At 44.4% G+C, this 20124-nt stretch overlaps 3 protein-coding genes across 3 annotated transcripts; 1 reads left to right on the top strand and 2 right to left on the bottom strand.

Moving 5' to 3' along the window:
• Positions 1-1971: 1971 nt before the first annotated feature.
• Positions 1972-3029, bottom strand: LOC101764610 (translation initiation factor IF-2-like). Its single transcript, XM_022829750.1, has one exon. The coding sequence runs from the start codon at positions 3027-3029 to the stop codon at positions 2004-2006; it is 1026 nt and encodes a 341-aa protein (XP_022685485.1). The 3' UTR covers positions 1972-2003.
• Positions 3030-3837: 808 nt separating this feature from the next.
• Positions 3838-15240, top strand: LOC101759595 (syndetin). Its single transcript, XM_004983708.4, has 25 exons — positions 3838-4425; positions 4507-4674; positions 4759-4833; positions 5122-5200; positions 5460-5524; positions 5621-5710; positions 5950-6039; positions 6292-6378; positions 7733-7816; positions 7938-8057; positions 8171-8199; positions 8542-8674; positions 9371-9850; positions 10060-10541; positions 10615-10678; positions 10758-10860; positions 10940-11112; positions 12694-12819; positions 12950-13020; positions 13209-13271; positions 13887-13959; positions 14167-14286; positions 14376-14453; positions 14660-14710; positions 14802-15240. The coding sequence occupies exons 1-25, from the start codon at positions 4183-4185 to the stop codon at positions 14904-14906; spliced, it is 3252 nt and encodes a 1083-aa protein (XP_004983765.1). The 5' UTR covers positions 3838-4182; the 3' UTR covers positions 14907-15240.
• A 2361-nt stretch (positions 15241-17601) lies between these two features.
• LOC101759187 (cyclin-dependent protein kinase inhibitor SMR1) lies at positions 17602-18585 on the bottom strand. Its single transcript, XM_004983707.2, has one exon. The coding sequence runs from the start codon at positions 18365-18367 to the stop codon at positions 17972-17974; it is 396 nt and encodes a 131-aa protein (XP_004983764.1). The 5' UTR covers positions 18368-18585; the 3' UTR covers positions 17602-17971.
• Between the last annotated feature and the right edge of the window lie 1539 nt (positions 18586-20124).

Raw genomic sequence — 20124 nt, 5'->3', positions numbered from 1 at the left:
CTACAATACGCTTATAATATGACATCGACCCTTCGTAACACTACAAGACTCTACATCTTTTCCTATAGTTTTCTACAAATGGTCTACTGTATTAGTATCCATTAGTGTTTTCTTTCCAATGGCCAACATTTTTCTAAGTATGGTCCTTAGATTTCCCTACAGTTTTTTCAAAATTGCCAACAACATAATCCCCCACGACATCATTGCCCACAGTTTTGTAATTAGTTAACAAATATACTAAAATTGTCAGCCACTTGTCAGAAGAAATTGTTGGGAAAAATAACAAGTCTTGCAGCGTAACTGTGTAAGGAGCAAAGATATACTCACACCATTCCAAATTATAGATTATTTTAACTTTTCTAGGTTCATATTTTTTACTATGCACCTAGATATACACTATTTCTAAATACATAGTAAAAATTATAATTCAGAAAAAACAAAATGACCTATAATTTAGTAAAAATTATAATTCAGAAAAAACAAAACGACCTATGATTTAGGATGGAGGGAGTAGCATGTGATTTCGCAAGGGTTCCTCTACTGTACACTGTGATGTTTTCAGTTAAAGATCAATGGCCGGAGTGCTTCTTATACCTCGAGCCATTTATCTTCTCTAATCTCCTTTATTTCGGCGAGCTCAAGCAATCTAAGGTCATGTTTACTTCCTTTCAAACTCCCAACTTTGACACTATGTAAAAAGAAGATTTCCCATCACATCAAACTTGCGGTACATGTATGGAGTACTAAATGTAGACGAAATCAAAAACTAATTGCACAGTTTTGTTGTACTTTGCGAGACGAATCTTTTGAGCCTAATTAGTCAATATTTGGACAATAATTCACAAATACAAACGAAACACTACAGTTGCGCATTTATGGCAAAATGCCAATTTTACCTATCCCAGATTGGGAAGTAAACAAGGCCTAACCTACTTCGGCAGCGAGCTCAAATGTCGTGTCAACTTGTCACGCCTTGATATGATCTCACCTCGGCAGTGTCCAATCAATATCCTCCTCTTCTTATGGTCAACAACGTCATGACTGCCCCACTCCCATGCTCACCGTTGTCAGGCTAGCTCTGTGCTAGCGCTCTTCCCTCTAATCCCAAGTTCCCAACACTTCCTTAGTGAAAACCCTGGCTCGAAGTTTAGTGAAGATAAAACTCCCATCACAGTTTATGACATTCATCGGTTGGAGCCGGCCAAAACACACGAACGTGAGTTAGCCTTTTCATTTTAAAAACTTTTTAATACGTACAAGAAAGAGTATATGTTTTTATTGGAAGCTTGTGCTCTTAGGTAGATGCTATAAGTGCTGAGTGTCAATGTAAGTGCCCTTTGATTCATGGCATCATATGATTATAGGATACTTGCACATAATCGTATCTCTCCCTCAACTTAGGCGGTGTTTGGCACACATGGACTAAAATTTAGCTCCTATCATATCGGATGTTTAGATACTAATTAGGAGTATTAAATATTGGTTAATTACAAAACTAATTGCACAACCCCTAGGTTAAATCGCGAGACGAATCTATTAAGCCTAATTAGTTCATGATTTGACAATGTGGTGCTACGGTAACCATTTTGCTAACGATGGATTAATTTGGCTTAATAGATTCGTCTCGCGATTCAGCTAAGGGGTTCTGCTATTAGTTTTGTAATTAGCTTATATTTAGTCGTCCTAATTAACATCCGAACATCCCATATGACATGATTAAAGTTTAGCTCCGTCTCCCTACCCCCTCGTATACGATTGTCATCCTCGTGCATCATCGTGATAGATCCTATGTTTATCAAAAAAAAAAATTGGTCTCATAGCAACGAAAGATCGCCGTTTCTGCGAAATATCATCCAAAGTTCGCCCGCGCGCTGCTCCACCCCGACCCCGCCGCCTCGCCGTCCTGCGCCGACGAGCTCTTCGCCGGCGGCGTCCTCCTCCCGCTCCCCGTCCTGCCCCCGAAGCTGGCGCCAAGTAGCTCCAGAAGCGCCTCCTCCCGCGCCTCACCACGCCAAGCATTTCCTCTTCCACCTCACCTCCCTCTGCTTCCCTCTCCTCCATCGGCGAGTCCGAGCCGGTGCGTCGCACAGGGAGGCGACGGCGAGGGCGGGCGACAAGCTTCTCCTCCGGGTGATGCCGCCGACCAGGCCGGGCTTCCTGCCGCCGCCGGCAGCGCCGGTGGGCTTGCTGTCCTTGTGCGTCTGCGGCGGCGGCGGCCGCCTGTCGGCAAACGCCAGCTCCGAGGCTGAGGGCGCGGGCTTGGCCGCGGGTCGCCGGATCTGCCAGACCGGGCTGGACCGGCCCACCGGCACGCCGCCGCCAGCGCGGCCAGGGCTCGCCGCCCACCGCCGTGGCGGAGCGGCCTCGCCGCGGGAGTTCCTGCGCGAGCACGGCGCGCTGCTGACCTTCCGCGCGGGCGGCCGCGGCTTTGACGACCCGGACCCGCCGCCGGCCGGGCGGCTCCGGGAGAAGGGCCAGATGTTGATGTTCAGCTCCGAGCCCCGCCTCCCCTGCTGCCACCGGCGTGCGCCGCCTGCCTTCGGCCGCTGGCGCCGTCCTTGCGCTTCTCCCTCTCCTTCTCTTTCTCCTTCTCCTTCTCCTTGTCCTTCACCTCTGCGGGTTTCTTGGAGAAGATGCCCGTCCAGCGCTTGGACCCTCCGGTGGAGGCGGCGGCAGGTGGCGCCGGCGAAGTAATGGAGGCCGTGGGCGGAGCGACGGTTGCAAGAAGTGACGCCTCCGCTGGCTCGGCCTCCGTCTCCGGCTCCAGAGCTGGCGGCACGCTTTGGCAGGTACCGCTGCTCCTTTCCGCGTGGGACGACGCCGGCTTCGGGGGCAGGACGGGGAGCGGGAGGAGGACGCCGCCGACGAAGAGCTCGTCGGTGCAGGACGGCGAGGCAGCGGGGTCGGGGTGGAGCAGCGCGCTTGCCAGAAGGGGGAGGAGGTTGACGGAGGCGACGGCGTTTCCTCCGAACGTGAATGCTATTTCCAGGTGACTCAGGGCCAGCGCTAAAGTTTAGCACCCATCGCATCAGATGTTTGGATACTAATTAGAAGTATTAAATACAGATTAATTATAAAATTAATTGTACAGATGGAGTCTAATTCGCGAGACGAATCTATTAAGCCTAATTAGTGCATGATTTGATAAATATGATGCTACAGTAAACATTTGCTAATGACAGATTAATTAGGCTTAACAGATTCGTCTCGCGAATTAGACTCCATCTGTGCAATTAGTTTTGTAATTAGCTCATGTTTAATCCTTCTAATTAGCATCCGAACATCCGATGTGACACTGCTAAAGTTTAGCACCTGGTATCCAAACACCCCTTTAGATGCTATTTTACGGAGCTGCGAAGTTTGGATAGTATTTCGCGGAAACGACGATCTTTTGATGCTATGAGATCAATTTTCTTATTTTCCAATAGTTGACATCGCATTCCACAAGGCATCTTACTAGAGTAGTTTCATCACCTTCTGCATTCACTTCCGTTATCGACCATCGATTTTGGCATGCATACAACTTTGCAGTCACAAACTACCTTGGATCGTGCACTCTATCCTCTTATGGAACCCAACCCTCCTTCATTCAGCATGTGACTCTGGTAGACGGCAAGCCACTCACTCTCCAAGGATTCTCCATGAGGCGTTGATTATGGACATTGCTAGCTCTAAATGCCATCATAGAGTATTGAAAATGCCCTGGAACAAGTTCTTTTTTTAAGAAAAAACGAATGAGCATACTCGCATGGTGGAAATTGCAGAGTAGTGGATGCCTCGTGCTGGATGGTATTTGATGAAAAAAGCAGCTCTCATTGGAAACTCTGGAAAAAGAAAAACAGCACGAGACAAGTCGTTCACTCCCTCGCGAGTGGAGAGTGAGAGCGAGAGACGGAGACGGACTGGACTGGTCATCCCCTTCCTTGGCCGGTTGGCCCCGTGCGTGTTACCTCACCGCTCTTCCTCTTCTCCTCCAGTCTCCTCCCCGCTTTATTGCACACCCCCCGCGAATTCCCAGACCCAACGCGACCAACCACCTTGTCCAGTCATCCCCTCCCCTGCGCGATCCAGCCGAACCGCGCCACCGCCGACGCGCCCCGACCCCAACCGCCGCCCGGATCTGGGAGCCGCCGCCGGCGCTCCCTCTCATGGTCCCCGGCGGCGGCCGGCGGCGCTGCTGAGATGCGACGCGACGCGCCGCCGCCACCCACCGCCCACTCAGCCTCCTCGTCATCCCTCTTCGGCGGCGGCGAGCAGCTGTTCGAGTCCGGGCCCAGCCCGCTCGTCTTCCTGCCCCTTCTCCTGATCCAGGGCGGCGGCATGGACCTCTCCCGCGTCGGCGAGAAGCTCCTCAGCTCCGTCCGCTCCGCTCGCTCCCTCGGCCTCATCCCCCCGATCCCCGCCGCGCCCCCTCCCCGCCCGGAGGTCCCTCACGCTCTGCCTCTCTCGCACCTCGTTGGATCAATGGGGTAGAAGTTGCTCACATTTTTGTTGAACCTTATGTAGGTTCCAGAACGAGCTGCGGCCGCGGCAGCTGCTGCACGTGCGATCGCGGGGTTGCCACCGCATGAGAGGATCAACCTGCCGGCCAATTCGGAGGACTTGGTCTCCATCTACGGGAGTAACCCACAGGGGGAGCCCGTGGAGGAGCTCGAGGAGGTGTTTTATGAGGAGGTGGGTGCTGCATTTGCATGGATGTGGTTGTCTGTCCCTGCTAGGATTGCTGTGTTTTGAGTTTGAATTTTGAATCATTCGCAGGAGTTCGATCCAATAAATTACATTCTGCAAAGTATTCCAGAAGAAGGCGGTGATGCCACCTATTTTGATAAGCAGGTTGGTGGGGAAAGCTTATGTTTTTCTGTCTAAGGCATTATTTACGATGCTTATCTACCATACCATTGAGTGACGTCTGCATGCATATGTGCACGTAGGCGTAGCTATGTTTGTAACGGTTTAGTGACGGTTTCAACAATGGTAGGTACGACCTCTGTAGAAGAAACCAATCCCCTTTTGTCGTTTAGTAGCGTTCTAGTTATCCATGATTGTAATTTGCAACAAACGTCCTGCTTTTTAACCAAATTAATGTGCTTTGTTTTGGTAATGTAATTTTCTTTTTTGCAGTCTACATTGAGATTAGCGCAGCTTGACAAGATTGCAGAACGATTGTCACATCATGTTATGGGCCACCATGAAGAAATGGGTATGTCTCACGCTAGAGTATATAAGAGGTTCAGTTTTTGGTTATCTTTTTCTCTGTATAGGATGGGATAGTTTTCAATGCATATATTTCCTTCTTTGTTTCCATCTCGTTCAACATGTTCAGACTTTAATTCCCTTTGGCTATGAAAAATAATGAAGATATCTATTGCTGGTTTTGGCTCAGTTATATTACCAAAATGTGACCTTTGTTGACTCCCTTTTAAAGACATTTCAGACTACTGATATTTAGTTTTGGTCAGTGAAGGGGATGCAGTTAGTGATGGAACTAGAACAAGACTTAAAGGTTGCAAATGTAATATGCATGGTAATATCTCATGAAACTCTGTCCTTTCTGGCTTTGCTTGATACTACCTTCTTAGATATCTACGCACTAGGCCTTACAATTAAATCAATATTTCAGAATGGACGAAGGCATATAACCTCTTCGAAGAATGAGTTGTCGAGGGATCTGGTTGTCAATGTAAAATCAAAGAAGAAACAAGCTTTGCTGGTAGGTGCTTGCTCTTATATATTATGTTAATTTGCATCATTTACTTGAAAGCTTGGTGTCTGTTCCCAAACCCTTCCTTGTAGACTACTAAACTAACATCATATTATGAATTAATGTCTTAAGGAGGAAATTATTAGTGACACAGTAAATTCAAATATTTTTATTTTCCACTATCACTAGCTGTGGGTACATCGAATTGAAGATCTATAAATAAATAAGTTAGTTTTTGTGTAATGCAGGATGTTCTTCCTATTCTTACAGAGCTTCGTCATGCACTAGACATGCAGATGGAACTTGAAACTTTTGTTGAGAAAGACAATTACTTTCAGGTGAGCTTAATTTAGCTATTGTTATTTTTTTCTCGCTTCATTAGTATACTTCTTTACTCTAAGGTGATATGAGAGCTGTTCATTTTAATTCTACCACGATAAATTTCAAACCCATAAATCACATCTAGGAATATGGATTTGTTGCCTTTTGACTAGAACAAGCATAATGTCTGTGTTCTCTATGTTATTAAATACTAATTTTCCTCCAATAATTATGTTGGGTCTCTAATTCTATCTTATTGATGTTTGTAGGCGTTCCAATTATTGCCAGAATATTTGCAAATTTTGGAGAATTATTCAGGCCTTTCTGCTGTACAAGAAATGGGACGTGGGATCGAGGTGATTATCTTTTTCTTTGCTCACCTACTATAACCACTCTTTTGCTGTTGAGATGTTTACCTCCCTAAATCTTCAAAGTTTAAGTTGTCTTAATCTATCTGAACTTCTGGTGGTACTAATTAATTGCCTGTGTTTTGCCACGGAACATCCAGTACACCAAATTCTTATGATTATCTAGTTAAGTATCTGTGCACTGCTATGGTCATTGTGTGTATGAATACTGTAAGGTCATAAATCATGTACCCTACCTGAGTTACTTTTTATCAATATCTTTGTTCTCCTACTCTATGTTGCTATTTAGTGGATAGGTGCTAAATAAGAGAGAATCTAGCTAACGGTATCCAGTTGCAAGAAGATACTCCCTCCATTTTTAAATGCATGACATTTATGAACTAATTGGCTTGTCCTAAACATCATATATTTAAAATCGGAGGGAGTAGCATTCAGGCCTGCATCCATGCAAGTTGCAACATGGATTTTTTTTTTCACAAATGTGAAAAGCTTTGTGCAATTATTTTTTAAGCAGCTTTTGTGCAACTCTGGTAGAAGTTTCATGCAAAATAAGGAAAAACTATCCATCATTCTTTCACACTCCAAAAAATGAATTAGCGAAGAGATAACAAAGAAAAAAGATTAAATGGGCTGCCGTTTCCTGGCCCACTTATTCCCCTGCTCCAGTCCTCACAAGTCACAATGCCGCCTCCTTCCCCGTTCTCTCTGTTTCTTCTCTGGCTCAGGTAGCATTGCCGGCGTGCCGCCTTCATAGACACTTTGCCCCAGACCAATTTTGCACTGGCAGAAAAATTGATTGCCATAGCCCTCATCTCTCCAGTGCTCCCAATTTCTTCAGAGACGCCGCATCTGTTACTCCAGGCTGGCATTGCATCATCACATCTGGTGATCGTCGATGATAACAGCCGCCTCCCAGTAAATCAGCAGCAGTTTATGAGACTGATTTATACGCCCACCCCATCCCGTCGCTGCCGCTGGCAACGAGGCATCGAGCGACACAGTTGGCACCCTCAACGAACAGATCCAGAAGCCACAGAGCAGCCCTTGATGGTACTAGAGTCCCATCGAAAGGATAAACACAGAGGCCATAGAAGCTGCAGAGTGGGGAACAACAGCATGAGAAAAGTCATGTCTCCTGACTGCCTGGGCTCACCAGTGGTCGGATGGGAGACATACCATCACCACCTACTTGTTTTCTTTTAATGGTAGTATATAGATATATTCAAACAGAGAAAAATCTTCTGCACCTTCAAATTTAATCTAGTTATATGCATTGTTCATTTCAGCTTATCTGATTCATGTTTATCCTTGTGATAATATTTCTTCTCTGACTACATTGCAGGCATGGTTAGCTCGGACAATCCAAAAGTTGGACACCCATTTACTTGGTGTTTGTCAGATTTTCAATGAAGAAAGCTACATAACTGTGAGTGTTCTCAAGATCATTTTTTATGGGTTTTTGGATTGACATGGTAATTATGCTGTGTCTAATTCGCTAGAATAACATTATTTAAATGAAATTATTTAACAATTAATTATGGATGTAGGTTGTTGATGCATATGCACTGATGGGTGATGTTAGTGGCATGGCTGAAAAGATGCAGAGTTTCTTCTTGCAGGAAGTACTCTCTCGGACACATTATGTCCTGAAAGAAATGTTGGAAGAGGTATTAGATTTGCTTTATGCATGCTCTGTCTTGTTTTACTTTTTCTTATGATTGTCCATACCAATATCTTGATATATTATGTTCTCAGTATTCTAATTGTGAAGTAATTGCAGGAGGTTGGAAATAATACACAGAAAAATAGGTGTGTATTCAGCCCCTTATCTTCGGTTCTTTTGGCTGCATTCTAAGCTTAAATAGAATTACAGTGCTTTGGATGATATGAATATTGCATGGAATATAGATATGGTTAGTGTTTTGTCAGACAGCTTCATAGTTGAATTTTATCAGTGATTGATCCAGTTTCTTTTTTTTTGTCTGTGTGGCAAATTGTTTTTGGGCCCCCAAAATGGTTTACTTTGTTTTTTATTTTTTTTCTCTAGACGATTATGAGTTTGGAATAGACACTAGAAGCAGGTCCCGAAGAGATTCTGTCATACATCCCCAGTTTAAAGCACTCGCATAACCATACTTATTTTTCCTGCAGGTTTACATATAGTGATCTTTGTGTTCAAGTTCCTGAGCCCAAACTTCGCCCCTGCTTGTTGAAAACCCTTGAGAGCTTATTTTCATTGATGTGCTCATATTATGCTATTATGAGCTTTTCCCCAGGAGATAAGGTAACATTTATTGTTGACATCTTCACCATATATCTCTGATTAACAGATGTGAACTGAGTGGCATATGCTTCCAACGCTCATCATGCCAAAATAAACTAATATGAGAAACTACAAAGTTTATTTTCTGCCTCATTGAACATATGAACTATTTAGTCACATTTGAAAGCCAAAAGAAGATAAAAATAATTAAACCAATCAGATACTTACAGTTCAGTATCCTTCTTATATCCCTCTGATTCAAATATATGATGTTTAGGACATCCACATGGTCTACGAGGTGACACTTGGACCAGCAATTTATATGAAAAATTTGACATCTCAAATTAAGATGATACGAAATCATGGATGTACTTTTCATGATGAATCTAGCAACACCTATCTTAGTCTATGCATTTCTTTATATATTGATGGTGAAAGGTTCAAAAGATGTCAAATGCTATCAGTTTTAAACACGCTTATGTGTGGAGTCGGAGCTGGGGAACTGTCCTATATTTTCTGTTGCACTATATGTTGGATGTATGATGGATAATTTTATGTTTTCCGTATGAAATAAATCAAGTTAATTTCACCTGTCTTCTGATCCATTGATCCAATAATCTATATATATGCATGTGTCGGGTGCAATATATGCTTAGTCTAATTTTGCGTACGAGGTTTTTTATGCGCTTATTCATGATTTATTTGTTTACTCTTCAGAATATTGAGTCCAAGGGCCCGCATCTAGCAGACAAGAATGAGACATCTCAGAATAACGATGAAGCTTTAGTTGATTCAGGAGGGGGTCAGTCAAGTGCAGCAGTCATTCAGGATGGTTCTGCAGCTGAAAGAAGTGACAGAGCATCATCATCCGAGGTCAGCAATCCTGATGCTAGTACATCAGGAACGGATTCTCCATTCTATCAGCTGAGGACAGATGCTACAAAACTTGTTGCGCAAACATTTCAAAGAGGACGAAGAAATCTTTGGCAGCTGGCAACAAGTCGCTTATCTGTTTTATTATCTAGTTCAGCTGTTTGTTCAACTAGCATATACCAATTCCTGAAGAACTATGAAGATCTTGCAATTTTCATTTTGGCGGGTGAAGCATTTTGTGGGTTTGAAGCTAGTGAGTTCCGCCAGAAGTTGAAGACTGTCTGTTTGAACTACGTAGTGTCCTTTCACCGGCAAAATGTATATGTACGTCAAATAACTCATATTCTATTTAAGCATTATTATAACTGTAGCCATAAACATAACTTAAAAGCATATGCAGTGCATGAGGTGTCTGTAGTCTTTAGGAACATTTTCAGGCTTCTTTTTTCTTCCATTGGTATTGTAGGACTCACTTTGTGTCTTTTTTGCATGCAGCATTTTTAACTTACCGTGTTTTATCATTCTTCTGGCAGGCACTTAAGATGGTACTGGAAAAGGAATCTTGGACAATAATGTCTGCTGAAGCGTCGCAGATAATTAGTTTAGCTGGCCTAACTGGTGACGGTGCTGCACTGTGCTCTCCTACCAGTAGAAGTTCCAAGTTGCCAATAAATTCTTACCATGCGAATTCAACTACAGCCAATCCGGGAAAGCAAAAGCTCGGATTCGCTTCTTGGCTTAAGATCGAAAATCCATTTTCTTTTAGGCTAGAAAATGGCTCTGCCGAATCCCCAAAGTCCAATATGCTTTTCGACTCATCAGTTAGCAATAATCATGGCAATGGGAATAATTCATCTCTCGATGAAGAGAATGAAGACCTTCTAGCGGATTTCATCGATGAAGATAGTCAGTTGCCTAGTAGGATACCAAAAGCAAAAATTGTAAAAGGCAATTATTCACATTGGAAAGATGGAGATATTTCATCGCAGACAGGCTCGTCACTTTCTCTGTTAAGGTATTAAATTCTTGTGTTAACTTAAGAATGTTTTTATGCATAACTGCATAAGCTAAATTGCCACTGGAATCAGGATGATGGACAAATACGCCAGGCTAATGCAAAAGCTGGAAATTGTCAATGTTGAGCTTTTTAAGGTTAGTTATGTCATGTAGTGAACTGCGGGGTGAAGAAGTTTGTGGAATATCTTTGGTTCATGCTCGACAAAATTTTCAGGGTATCTCCCAACTGTTTGGCATCTTTTATCACTACGTATATGAGACATTTGGGCACCAAGACAGGAGTCAAAGCGGCAGGCATTTACCAGATCATCAATCATGTAAGAATTTAGAGGTCTCCAACAAAAAATTCTCATGGACTTTTGTAATTGTCCTTATTAATGCTTGTTCTGTATTCAGCTCGGCTTAAAGCTGCTTTATCAAAAATAACACAAGACTCTGATCAGTGGACAAAACCACATAATGTTTCATATTCACCTTCATCCCCTTTGTCAATGAGTTCAACTTTTGGTCAAATGGATGTGATGCCTACTGCGCCTCCCAGTTCAATGTTCACTTCCTATGGGTTAAAGGTAACTGCTTATTTTTAATGATTATGCTTACATAATCATATGTAATTCCATCTTGTTTGTTGATTTAACATGTTTTCTTGTATGTGGAACTGAGCTGTGTTATTTAGTTATTTACTATGCAGTTTTTCCCTGTCATAGACAAAAAGTGAAACTTTCTTTACTTATTTGACTTGAGCTTGCCTCATTAGAGTTCAAGTTCGCTAACTCCTATGGTCTTAAACTCTAAAATTTGAATATGTACCATTAAGTTCACTGCAGATATGATTCATCTGCTCTCACTATTCTCTCAATAGTATTAGCAACTTATCAAGAATCATTTATTATCTTTATCATGTTAACTGTTTCAAAGTAGGCATACAAGCCAAAAATATCTGGTAGCTGTGCAGCTTTTAGTATGTACGTTTTTCACATTTCCGTGAGACCATTCTTCCTATTTTGTTTGACATATTCTGTTTAGTAATTAATTTCTATGTTGTGGCCTCCATGCTGCCATAACTTAAGTGATGATGTGACAGTACTAGCTTATTATGATTGTCTGGAGACAAATATTGCATGCAAATAAGCAATAGGCCTATAGGCTTGCAGGTTGTTGGGATGGCAAAATTTTGGCATGCAATGTAGAAGGGGTTAGCGAGTGTCTAGCCCTTGGAGGTTATTTGTGGACTTGCAATTAGATTAGCATATTTCTAAAATAAGAGTGTGGCAGATAGTGGAGGGCAAAAGTAGGCATATAATGAATTTCTTCAGCAAATGGTGTGTAAAATAGTGACAAGGTAAATAATCTAGATGGATGTCTGGGGAGAAGTAATGAAGTGCAGGCACGAGATTTTGGGTCCTTTTGACTATTTATTTTTCTTTAAGCTATTTATGATAATATCCCTATTCCTTGTAAAGCCATTGGATGTGTCTCACTTGTCGTACATACATCTATGGGCCCACCAGAAGGTTCGGACAGTCCTAAATATGAGGTTGGACATCGAGACGTATCTGACATGAAGACTATGTTGCAGGACGGCGTAGTCTACGTGGTAAGAGAGGAACTAGTCGAGGATTAGGAAAACTACTTGTAGCAATAAGAGTAGGACTCATCTAGTCGAATCCGACCAGTTTTCTTGTAACCAACCGACCTGTAACCCTACCCCTGGCAATATAAGGTGAGGTAGGGACCCCCTCCAAAGCAATTCAATCCAACCAACACACAGGACGTAGGGTATTACGTTATTCAGCAGCCCGAACTTGTCTAAATCGTGTATCTGCGTTTACCTTCGAGTTCCTAATCTCAGCGAGCCCCACTAACCAAAACATTACCTCGGGCACCCCCCTCGGTAGGTTGCCGGGTCTAAACACCGACATCACTATTATTGTAAACCTTCCTAATGAACTTTAACAGGCTGAACTGAAACTATCTGTGATTATGAAGTTACCTTTCTGCTTTCTAGGTGTTTAAGAAGGGATAGCATTATGTATGCTAGAATACCTTTTTATTTACACTTGTCTGGAAGGATAGCTTCCTCATGTACGTGACTCCCTAGTTCGATGTCCTCATTTTAAAAAGTGCATGCCAACTTATTTTTCCTTCAGGAGAGATGTGCAGCTGCTGAAACAGTATCGTTGGTTGCTCGAGTTTTGAACAGATCTAAAGCCCATCTGCACTCAGTGTTGTCTAAAAATAACACTAATGCTGTTGAAGAGTTCTATAGAACACTGGTACGTCTCTTTACTTTGGGAGGCTTTGCAGTATTTTTTTTTTCCTGTGGGATCCCGGTGAACACCCTTTGGTAGTCTGTAAATCCAAAAGATGCAATATAATTTCAAACTTTGCCCTTTTTTGTGGTAGGTGGATTCTGTTCCAGATTTGACTGAGCACATTCACAGAATGAGTGCACGGATGCTTTTGCATATTGATGGGTATGTTAAATCATCCAGTCTCCTCTTTTTTCTATTTGGCCATATAAAATTTGTGCGGGATTTGCATCATCATGGATAATGACATGGTGTTTGGATTTAGATCAATAGTACCTTGCTCAGCACGCATTGATGTTTTGAGTCACCTCACATGTATGCTCAATTGAATCGTGTACTGAATGTGTTTTCAGGTATCCAGATAAGATTGCAAATGCTAAATGGGAGGTGAAGGAGCTTGGAATAGAGCACAATGGGTATGTTTATGTTTAAGCCTTCTCAGTATGAACAATTTGGATATTGTTTGTTTAGGTATCTGTTTTTTTTTTTGCTCTTTTTTGCTACTGTTGTTAACTTCTTATGCTTCCTTTGAACACTCCTTAGGTACCTTTAATAATCATTTGTATGTCAATTTTATAGTAATTCACCATGTCTAAATCTAATCTTGGAAGCCTTAATGTCTTCGTTATATTATTACTGTAGGAAAGCGATTTGTGCTCATTTTCTTTCAGCAGTTGATGAACAGACCATCTAGCATGTACCATTGAATTTGTAAATATTTTGCACGCATCTGGTGTTTAGTGTTTCCTGTATATATCTCTCCATACTTGCTGAGAAAGTTGCACCTTTTAGCCCTGTGCTAACAAATTCGCATCTGAAGTATTCAGCTGAGCATGATGTAATTGAATGCATTGCAAGTTGTGATAATGTATAGAAAAATCTGCAATCTAATAGACAGGGATTAAGTGTGCCTGATTCTAAGTATAGGAGGCTTTAGGAAGTTGATTGCCATTATCAAAACCAGAGCAAAGAGTGCAATTACTGGTGTGGGTTTTTAGTTGCGCCACTGACTAGGTGTTTATTATTTGCAGATATGTTGATTTGTTATTGGGTGAGTTCAAACACTACAAAACAAGATTAGACCATGGAGGAATTTCTAAGGAGGTAAGAGTGTGAGAATTGACTAGTATTTCCTTCTTTTTTGTCTTTTTGTTCCCCTTTCTTTAATTCTATGCTGGTGTTAAGTAGTTCAAACTTAATAGAGTTCGTTCTGCTTTGTCATCTAGAAAAGAATGTTCAGCTTTCTTACTTTGAATCGTTTGATGATGAATTTACCAATACCCAGAGTGAATTAACTTGTGTGCTTCCCAGCTCCAACATCTGTTGATGGAGTACGGTATAGAGAGCATAGCAGAAGTCTTGGTGGAAGGTCTCTCTAGAGTGAAACGGTGCACTGATGAAGGGCGTGCATTGATGTCGCTTGACCTGCAGGTTTGATTCTTTTGATTCAGATCTATCACATATTCGTGATGAAGTCAATGCCACGAAAGAATCCATAGTGAGCTTTGATGTGCTTTCAGGTACTAATTAATGGGTTGCAGCACATTGTATCAGCAAATGTAAGGCCGAAGCTGCAAACTGTGGACACTTTCATAAAGGTAAGAAGAGCGAATTAGTAGTAGATAGTTTGTACTGTACCAGTTACTTAATGGTGGTGCTCGCTAATTGCCTCGAGCATTTCACCAATCTGCAGTTCTACTGTCCTCCGCAATAAGCAGCTTCCTTTTATGTTCATTTTGTTCTTACATTATTGAAATCCTGGCAAAGGGAATCACCGTTAACAATTCTTGTGCGGATCAAACAGGCCTACTATTTGCCGGAGACCGAGTACGTTCACTGGGCACGGTCTCATCCAGTAAGAACCCTGCGAAACTTCATCTCCCATTGATTGATTGCTTTACTTGAGACAAATAAAATTAAGCACCTGCTGCCTCTTAACTCTACAGGAATATAGCAAAAGTCAGGTCGTCGGGTTGGTTAACCTTGTGGCCACCATGAAAGGATGGAAACGGAAGACGAGACTAGAAACAGTTGAGAAGATTGAGGCGTAGACCCGGCGGAAGGTTCTGCTGTGATTGATTTTGTTTTGTTTGCTTCAACTGCTGCACATAGAGCTGTATCTTATTCTCTCTTTCTTTTTCTTCCCTCCTTTTTATAATCATTTTTGTCGATTCTTTCACCTGTTGGCCATTTTGATTGCTAACCCCATCACCATCAGGCCATCACCCGCCCATCCATGGTGTATATTTAAGCGATGACACCCTGTATCATATCAAAGCATGTGGGGGCGAGTCGAGTTGCCATTTACCAAAAGGAAGAGAACTGTGTACTGAACCTTTACATGGAGCATTTGGCTCAATAAATATGATGAATGGTTCATAAATACCACTCACTCTCATAGATGCCATCGCTGTAGCAGCGTTCCGCAGATGGCGGCTTGAATGACCGCACGAATGCGTCGCAGATGCATAGCACTACCTCCATATCATTTTATTTGACGTTGGCTAGTTCAAAAGTGAACCGAGCAACGTCAAATAATATGAGTTGGAGGGAGTAAAAGCTCTGGTATTCTTGAACCAATCAGTGGTGCTGTAAATGGATTCTTGTACTCCGTGTCTTGGATCGTGCTGAACGTTTGGTATCGACTCTGGTCTTGCTCGTACGTACAGGTACAGCGTGCAGCCCCGGCCTCGGGATTTACAGGAGCTTTAAGGCCGTCTGAGCTCTGCTTCATCGTCGATCGTCGTACCTCGTGTGTAACGAAACCTCCGACTTTTCACAGGGCTTTAAAAGCGACATCAGGTCTGTTTGCATCCGTGTTGCCAGTAGGCAGTAGCCTTCATACTCGTTCTGCTGTCAACGCTGTGGGAAGAGAAAATGCAGCAGCAAGAAGAATTAAGGATATGCTGATTGATGACCAAGGTGAGAGGCTTCGCGTGGTGAGCCAACAGCCGGTGTGGCTTCTCCGGGCCTCTGGAGTATTAAACTTATACAGCTGTGTCACCTATATCCTCGTACCCTCAAAATGCATATCTAGCTCACTAAACTTAAACTCACTCAAGTGCTATTAATGTCCCTATACTCTTAGAATGCAGATCTAGCCCCTTAAACTTGACTTCAGGTGTCATCTAAGTCCATATACTCTCTAAGAGCATATTTCATCTCAATTAAATTGATAAAAACTTATTTTTACATAGATATAATTTAATTATAATCAAATAAATTGAATTTCAACCCAACGTGTGTGGAGAATATTAATGTGCTGAATCTAAAAAGACTGATGATCTTTTACTTGGAGGCAATATCTTTATTGCGCACGACAAACGTGCTCTATTATTCTTAGAAGGTTGTTCAAATTTGAATAACTTGTAGTTACACTTACTAATCTAAAATTAGAGGTTTATAAGATAAATTATTAAATGAATATTAGGAAAATCTGAAGGGGCTATAAAACAAGTCAAAAAAAGTGCCTTGATTGAAACTATAAACTTTGATACTATCATGTTGTATTCATGGAATAACACTGCATTTCAAGAGTTTAGGGATCTATATGACACCTGAAGCTAAGTTTAGGGAGTAAGATATGTATTTTGAGAGTATAAGGACCTCAGTGACACCCGAGTCCAAGGAGCCTGATATGCATTTTGAGAGTATGATTTTGAGAGTACGAGGATATGAGTGACGCAGCCTTAAGTACCGACCATCTATTAACTCTTAAAAGATTTGGGCAGAAACTTTTATTAGCAGCTCTGGCTAATTCGTACGCACGCGATTCAAGCCGCAGGATTCCTCTGAAGTTTTAAGACAGCTTCAGGTCTGTGGACTGTATCATCGTCCGTGTTTCCAGTTGACCCCTTCCTTCTTCCTCGTCCTGCCATCATCACCGCCACTGTGCAGACTGCGTAGGGAGACTCCTTCCTCGGCCCTTGCATAGCCGCGTGCCCACAGGACCTTAGCCCAGCCCACTGAGTCCACAAACCCAGTGGATGGGATATGGATCCGCTGGCGCCATTGCCAGGCCCGCTGCAAACCTGCAAGAAGAAGTGAGACCGCTGGGCGTCCAGCGTCCTCATGGCAGCGGGACTCGCGGCCTCGGTGTCCCCCTCACGTCCCTCGTGCGCGCGCCGCCGCCTGCCGATGATCCATCCTACCGCCCCTGGACGCGGGACAGCCGTAACCGCAACTGCTCGCTTGTGACGTGATCTCCTGAGCTCTCCCCACCCTCCATCCCCCACACGCAGCAACAGTTCGCGGAAATTATTCCGCCACGCTGCCGCACCTGCGCGCACAGCCCCCTGCACAGCGCTTGCCAGGCGCGGGCAATTGGGCAAAGCTGCTGCCGGTTTTCGGTTAACTTCGCTGGCGCATGATTACCCGCCTTGGATCGCTCCGCGTGTCGCCTCACAGATCCCTCTCCTTTGTTGGCAGCTGCGGCAGGGAGGCCCGAGCTGGGGATTGGACGAAACGAAGGCCTTTAGTTTGCACAGCGGTTGTGCGTCAGCTCCGTCATATGGAAAAAAAGGCGAAGTCCTAGTGCTACAAGTACAAGGATTCTTCATCAGTTTTATAACAAGAAAACACGAGTTGTGCGTGGTTGAGCACGAGCTGTCTCCTCTCCTACCAGAATCCCCGTTGTTGGTCTGCCTTCAGCCTTCTACACAAGCAAGAGTAGGTCGAAAGCAGAAAGCAAGCTTAGCTTAGCGATCTTGACGGAGGAAACTAAGCACATATGAATGCTATTGCGTGCAAGAGAAAGCTATTGTCCATTGGGAACTCGGATGGCAGTTGCTGTATGATGCTAGTGGTACAACTGAGCTTCTCAATACACAGGCTATTACACATGGAAGCGGATTCAGGCATGCAGCTGCCTGCCTATCACACTAAACCTTGAAGCCATAACAATACTATCATCACATACACTAAACCAGTACAAGTATGTAGAACTAGCTATAGAGATTAGAGAGAGATATAGTAGTACAAGTACAGCAGTAAAAACGCAGTACTCCTAACATCCTACCATGCACTTCCTAAACTGGTCCAGCTGCACAAGCCAAAGCCGCTTGGCTTGCTCCAGCTGCTACTCTACTACTAGCATCGCGAGCTGCTACTCTACTAGCTACCTCTTCTTCTTGGGCTCCGGGCAGGCCACCCTCCGGCGCTTCTTCTGGGCGGGCGGGGGCGTCGGGTGCGGGCGCCAGAAGAGCCGCTCCAGCTCCTCCAGCCGCAGGCTGAACACCTCCACCTCGAACAGCCGCTTCCGGCACGGCGCGGGGGCCGCGGGCGCCCGCGGTTTCCGCGGTGCCGGCGGGCACGTCCCGGGCGGCTTCACCTGGCTCTCCCCGCTCGTCGGCGTCCGGCACCGGTAGTCCTCCTCCTGCCACACGGTCGCCGCGGCGGCGGCGGCGCTCTCCTCCGGCGCCACTCCCGCCCCTGCGCCGTGCAGGAGAAGCGGCGAGCTGCACGGCGAGAACGCCGGCGGCGCGGGCTTGTAGAACTCCGGCGACGCAGACATGGCGGATATCGGCTGCCCGGGCTGTCCTGTGATGCTTCTTTCTTGGGAAGAAGAGGAGAGACAGTGGTGGTGTGGCGGGATGAGCGTGGAATGGAGAGGAAACGAGGACAGGGCCGGCGCGAGTTGCTTGGGGGCTTGGGGCACTTGCCTACTTCTTCTTGCTGCTGGTTGCTGCTCTGCACTTCTTGCTTGGGGATATGTTCTGCTTTTGGGGGAAAGGGCCCTTTGTATCGGCCCTTTTGTATTGGGCGGGTGTCCTTTTGTACCTAGCACGTTTGAATGTTTTTGTTATTGCGTTTAGGTCCTTGATAGCCCCCACCCGAAATCGTGCGCACACGCACGGCCCATGCCCCCACTCGCCTCAATCATTATGTTCACTCGGCAAAAATCTTTAAGCTGAATCTCACTCCATTAAAAAATTAGTAGGAATGGAGCACGACCGAACCATCAGCCCCTTCGAGGAGATGAATCGTCCACACACTCCAGGCGCCCAAAAGGGCAATCCGGATCGTGGGCCTTCATCATCACGCCTTTGTTATCGATATCATGGCTGCTCGCTTGAATTGATCGGCTCGTACAAATCAAAATAGATTTGGACAGTTTCCAAAGAATTTTCTCTCACAAGTCACAACACAATTAGGAGTACTTTTCATTGTGGTAGTTCCTTTTTTTTCTCTTTTTCAAAGTGGTATAATGTCTCCCCAGCTGCTAATTAGCAAAAGTTATAGGCCTAATAAAGTTGTAGCACCACCAAAAAAAGTTTCACAATTAATTTGCATATCCTGAATTTTTTTTTTGAAGGAATGCATGTCCTGAATTTAGACCTACAACATACGTTCGGATTAGATTTGAAAATAAAACCTAGTTATCAGCTTACAAGAAAATATCTCACGGAATAGATTCAGAAAGATCGTGCCTAATCTTCTTCGCTTGTTAAAGTAGTGTTAGTAAAAGTTCAGTGAATTTGAGTGTCTGACTACGAAGAAGTACTATTTTCTATAGCCACTACACTTATTTTTTTTCTCTCTGAAGGTTACATTAGCCTTGCCCCTAGAGGTGCAGGATCCAGGATTTCCGTTGGAGGCGTCACATTTGACCTAGCTAGTCCTTCCTCCCAACCCATTTAGGATTCAGCCAAGGACCATTGTGCGAATACAACAACGTAGGGGACTTGTATGCAAGAACAAGAGAGACCATGGTAGAGCTAAAATGGCCGGAGGTAGCCGACAAGGCGATCATAGGATACCGCATCGTTGCCCGCGTAAAATAATCGCCGCTCCGCGCCTGGGATTCCATGAGCCGCCGCGAATTTCCGGATAGGCGCAGTGGCTCTGGCTCGCCCCCCCTGTCCCTGTCACACTCATCTCAGCTTCAGCTAGCTCAGCCCTGACGGGCGCGCGTGCCTCACGTACTTGGCTGCGCCCCCCGGCCCGCCGCAGCGGCCGGGCAGCATCGGATGCCTCCTCCCGTGCGCGTTGATTTATTCGCCCGGCCACGTTCCGCCTGTCGTGGCCTCGCCGCTAGCCGGCCGCGCCCGGCCGTCGACGTGTCCCCTCGCCGTCGACGCGCGCCGCGGACAGCGCCGACTCGCCGAGGGAATCCACCGCGCGCTTTGCTCTTTTAATTAACTTTTCTTTTGAGAAGAAATTCGTGACAGGTACTCGTCGTTGTGGAGGGTGTTACACGTACCTGAGTGCAGTGAAATTTTTGAATACTGACGCCGTGTAAAAAAAAAGGAGGGGGTGCGTTTGGTCAAT

The sequence above is a fragment of the Setaria italica genome, chromosome IX (genome assembly GCF_000263155.2).
Source record: "Setaria italica strain Yugu1 chromosome IX, Setaria_italica_v2.0, whole genome shotgun sequence".
Taxonomy (NCBI): Eukaryota; Viridiplantae; Streptophyta; class Magnoliopsida; order Poales; family Poaceae; genus Setaria; species Setaria italica.
This window is presented reverse-complemented; position numbering and strand designations above follow the sequence as displayed.

What these genes read in the sequence shown, in the direction of transcription:
- LOC101764610 (XM_022829750.1), bottom strand. Translation starts at nt 3,029, where the DNA reads ATGCGATGGGTGCTAAACTTTAGCGCTGGCCCTGAGTCACCTGGAAAT.
- LOC101759595 (XM_004983708.4), top strand. Translation starts at nt 4,183, where the DNA reads ATGCGACGCGACGCGCCGCCGCCACCCACCGCCCACTCAGCCTCCTCG. An exon ending in AATAATACACAGAAAAATAG is followed by an intron (nt 8,200 to 8,541) that starts GTGTGTATTCAG and finishes TTTTTCCTGCAG; the next exon opens with GTTTACATATAGTGATCTTT. An exon ending in ATGCTTTTGCATATTGATGG is followed by an intron (nt 13,021 to 13,208) that starts GTATGTTAAATC and finishes ATGTGTTTTCAG; the next exon opens with GTATCCAGATAAGATTGCAA.
- LOC101759187 (XM_004983707.2), bottom strand. Translation starts at nt 18,367, where the DNA reads ATGTCTGCGTCGCCGGAGTTCTACAAGCCCGCGCCGCCGGCGTTCTCG.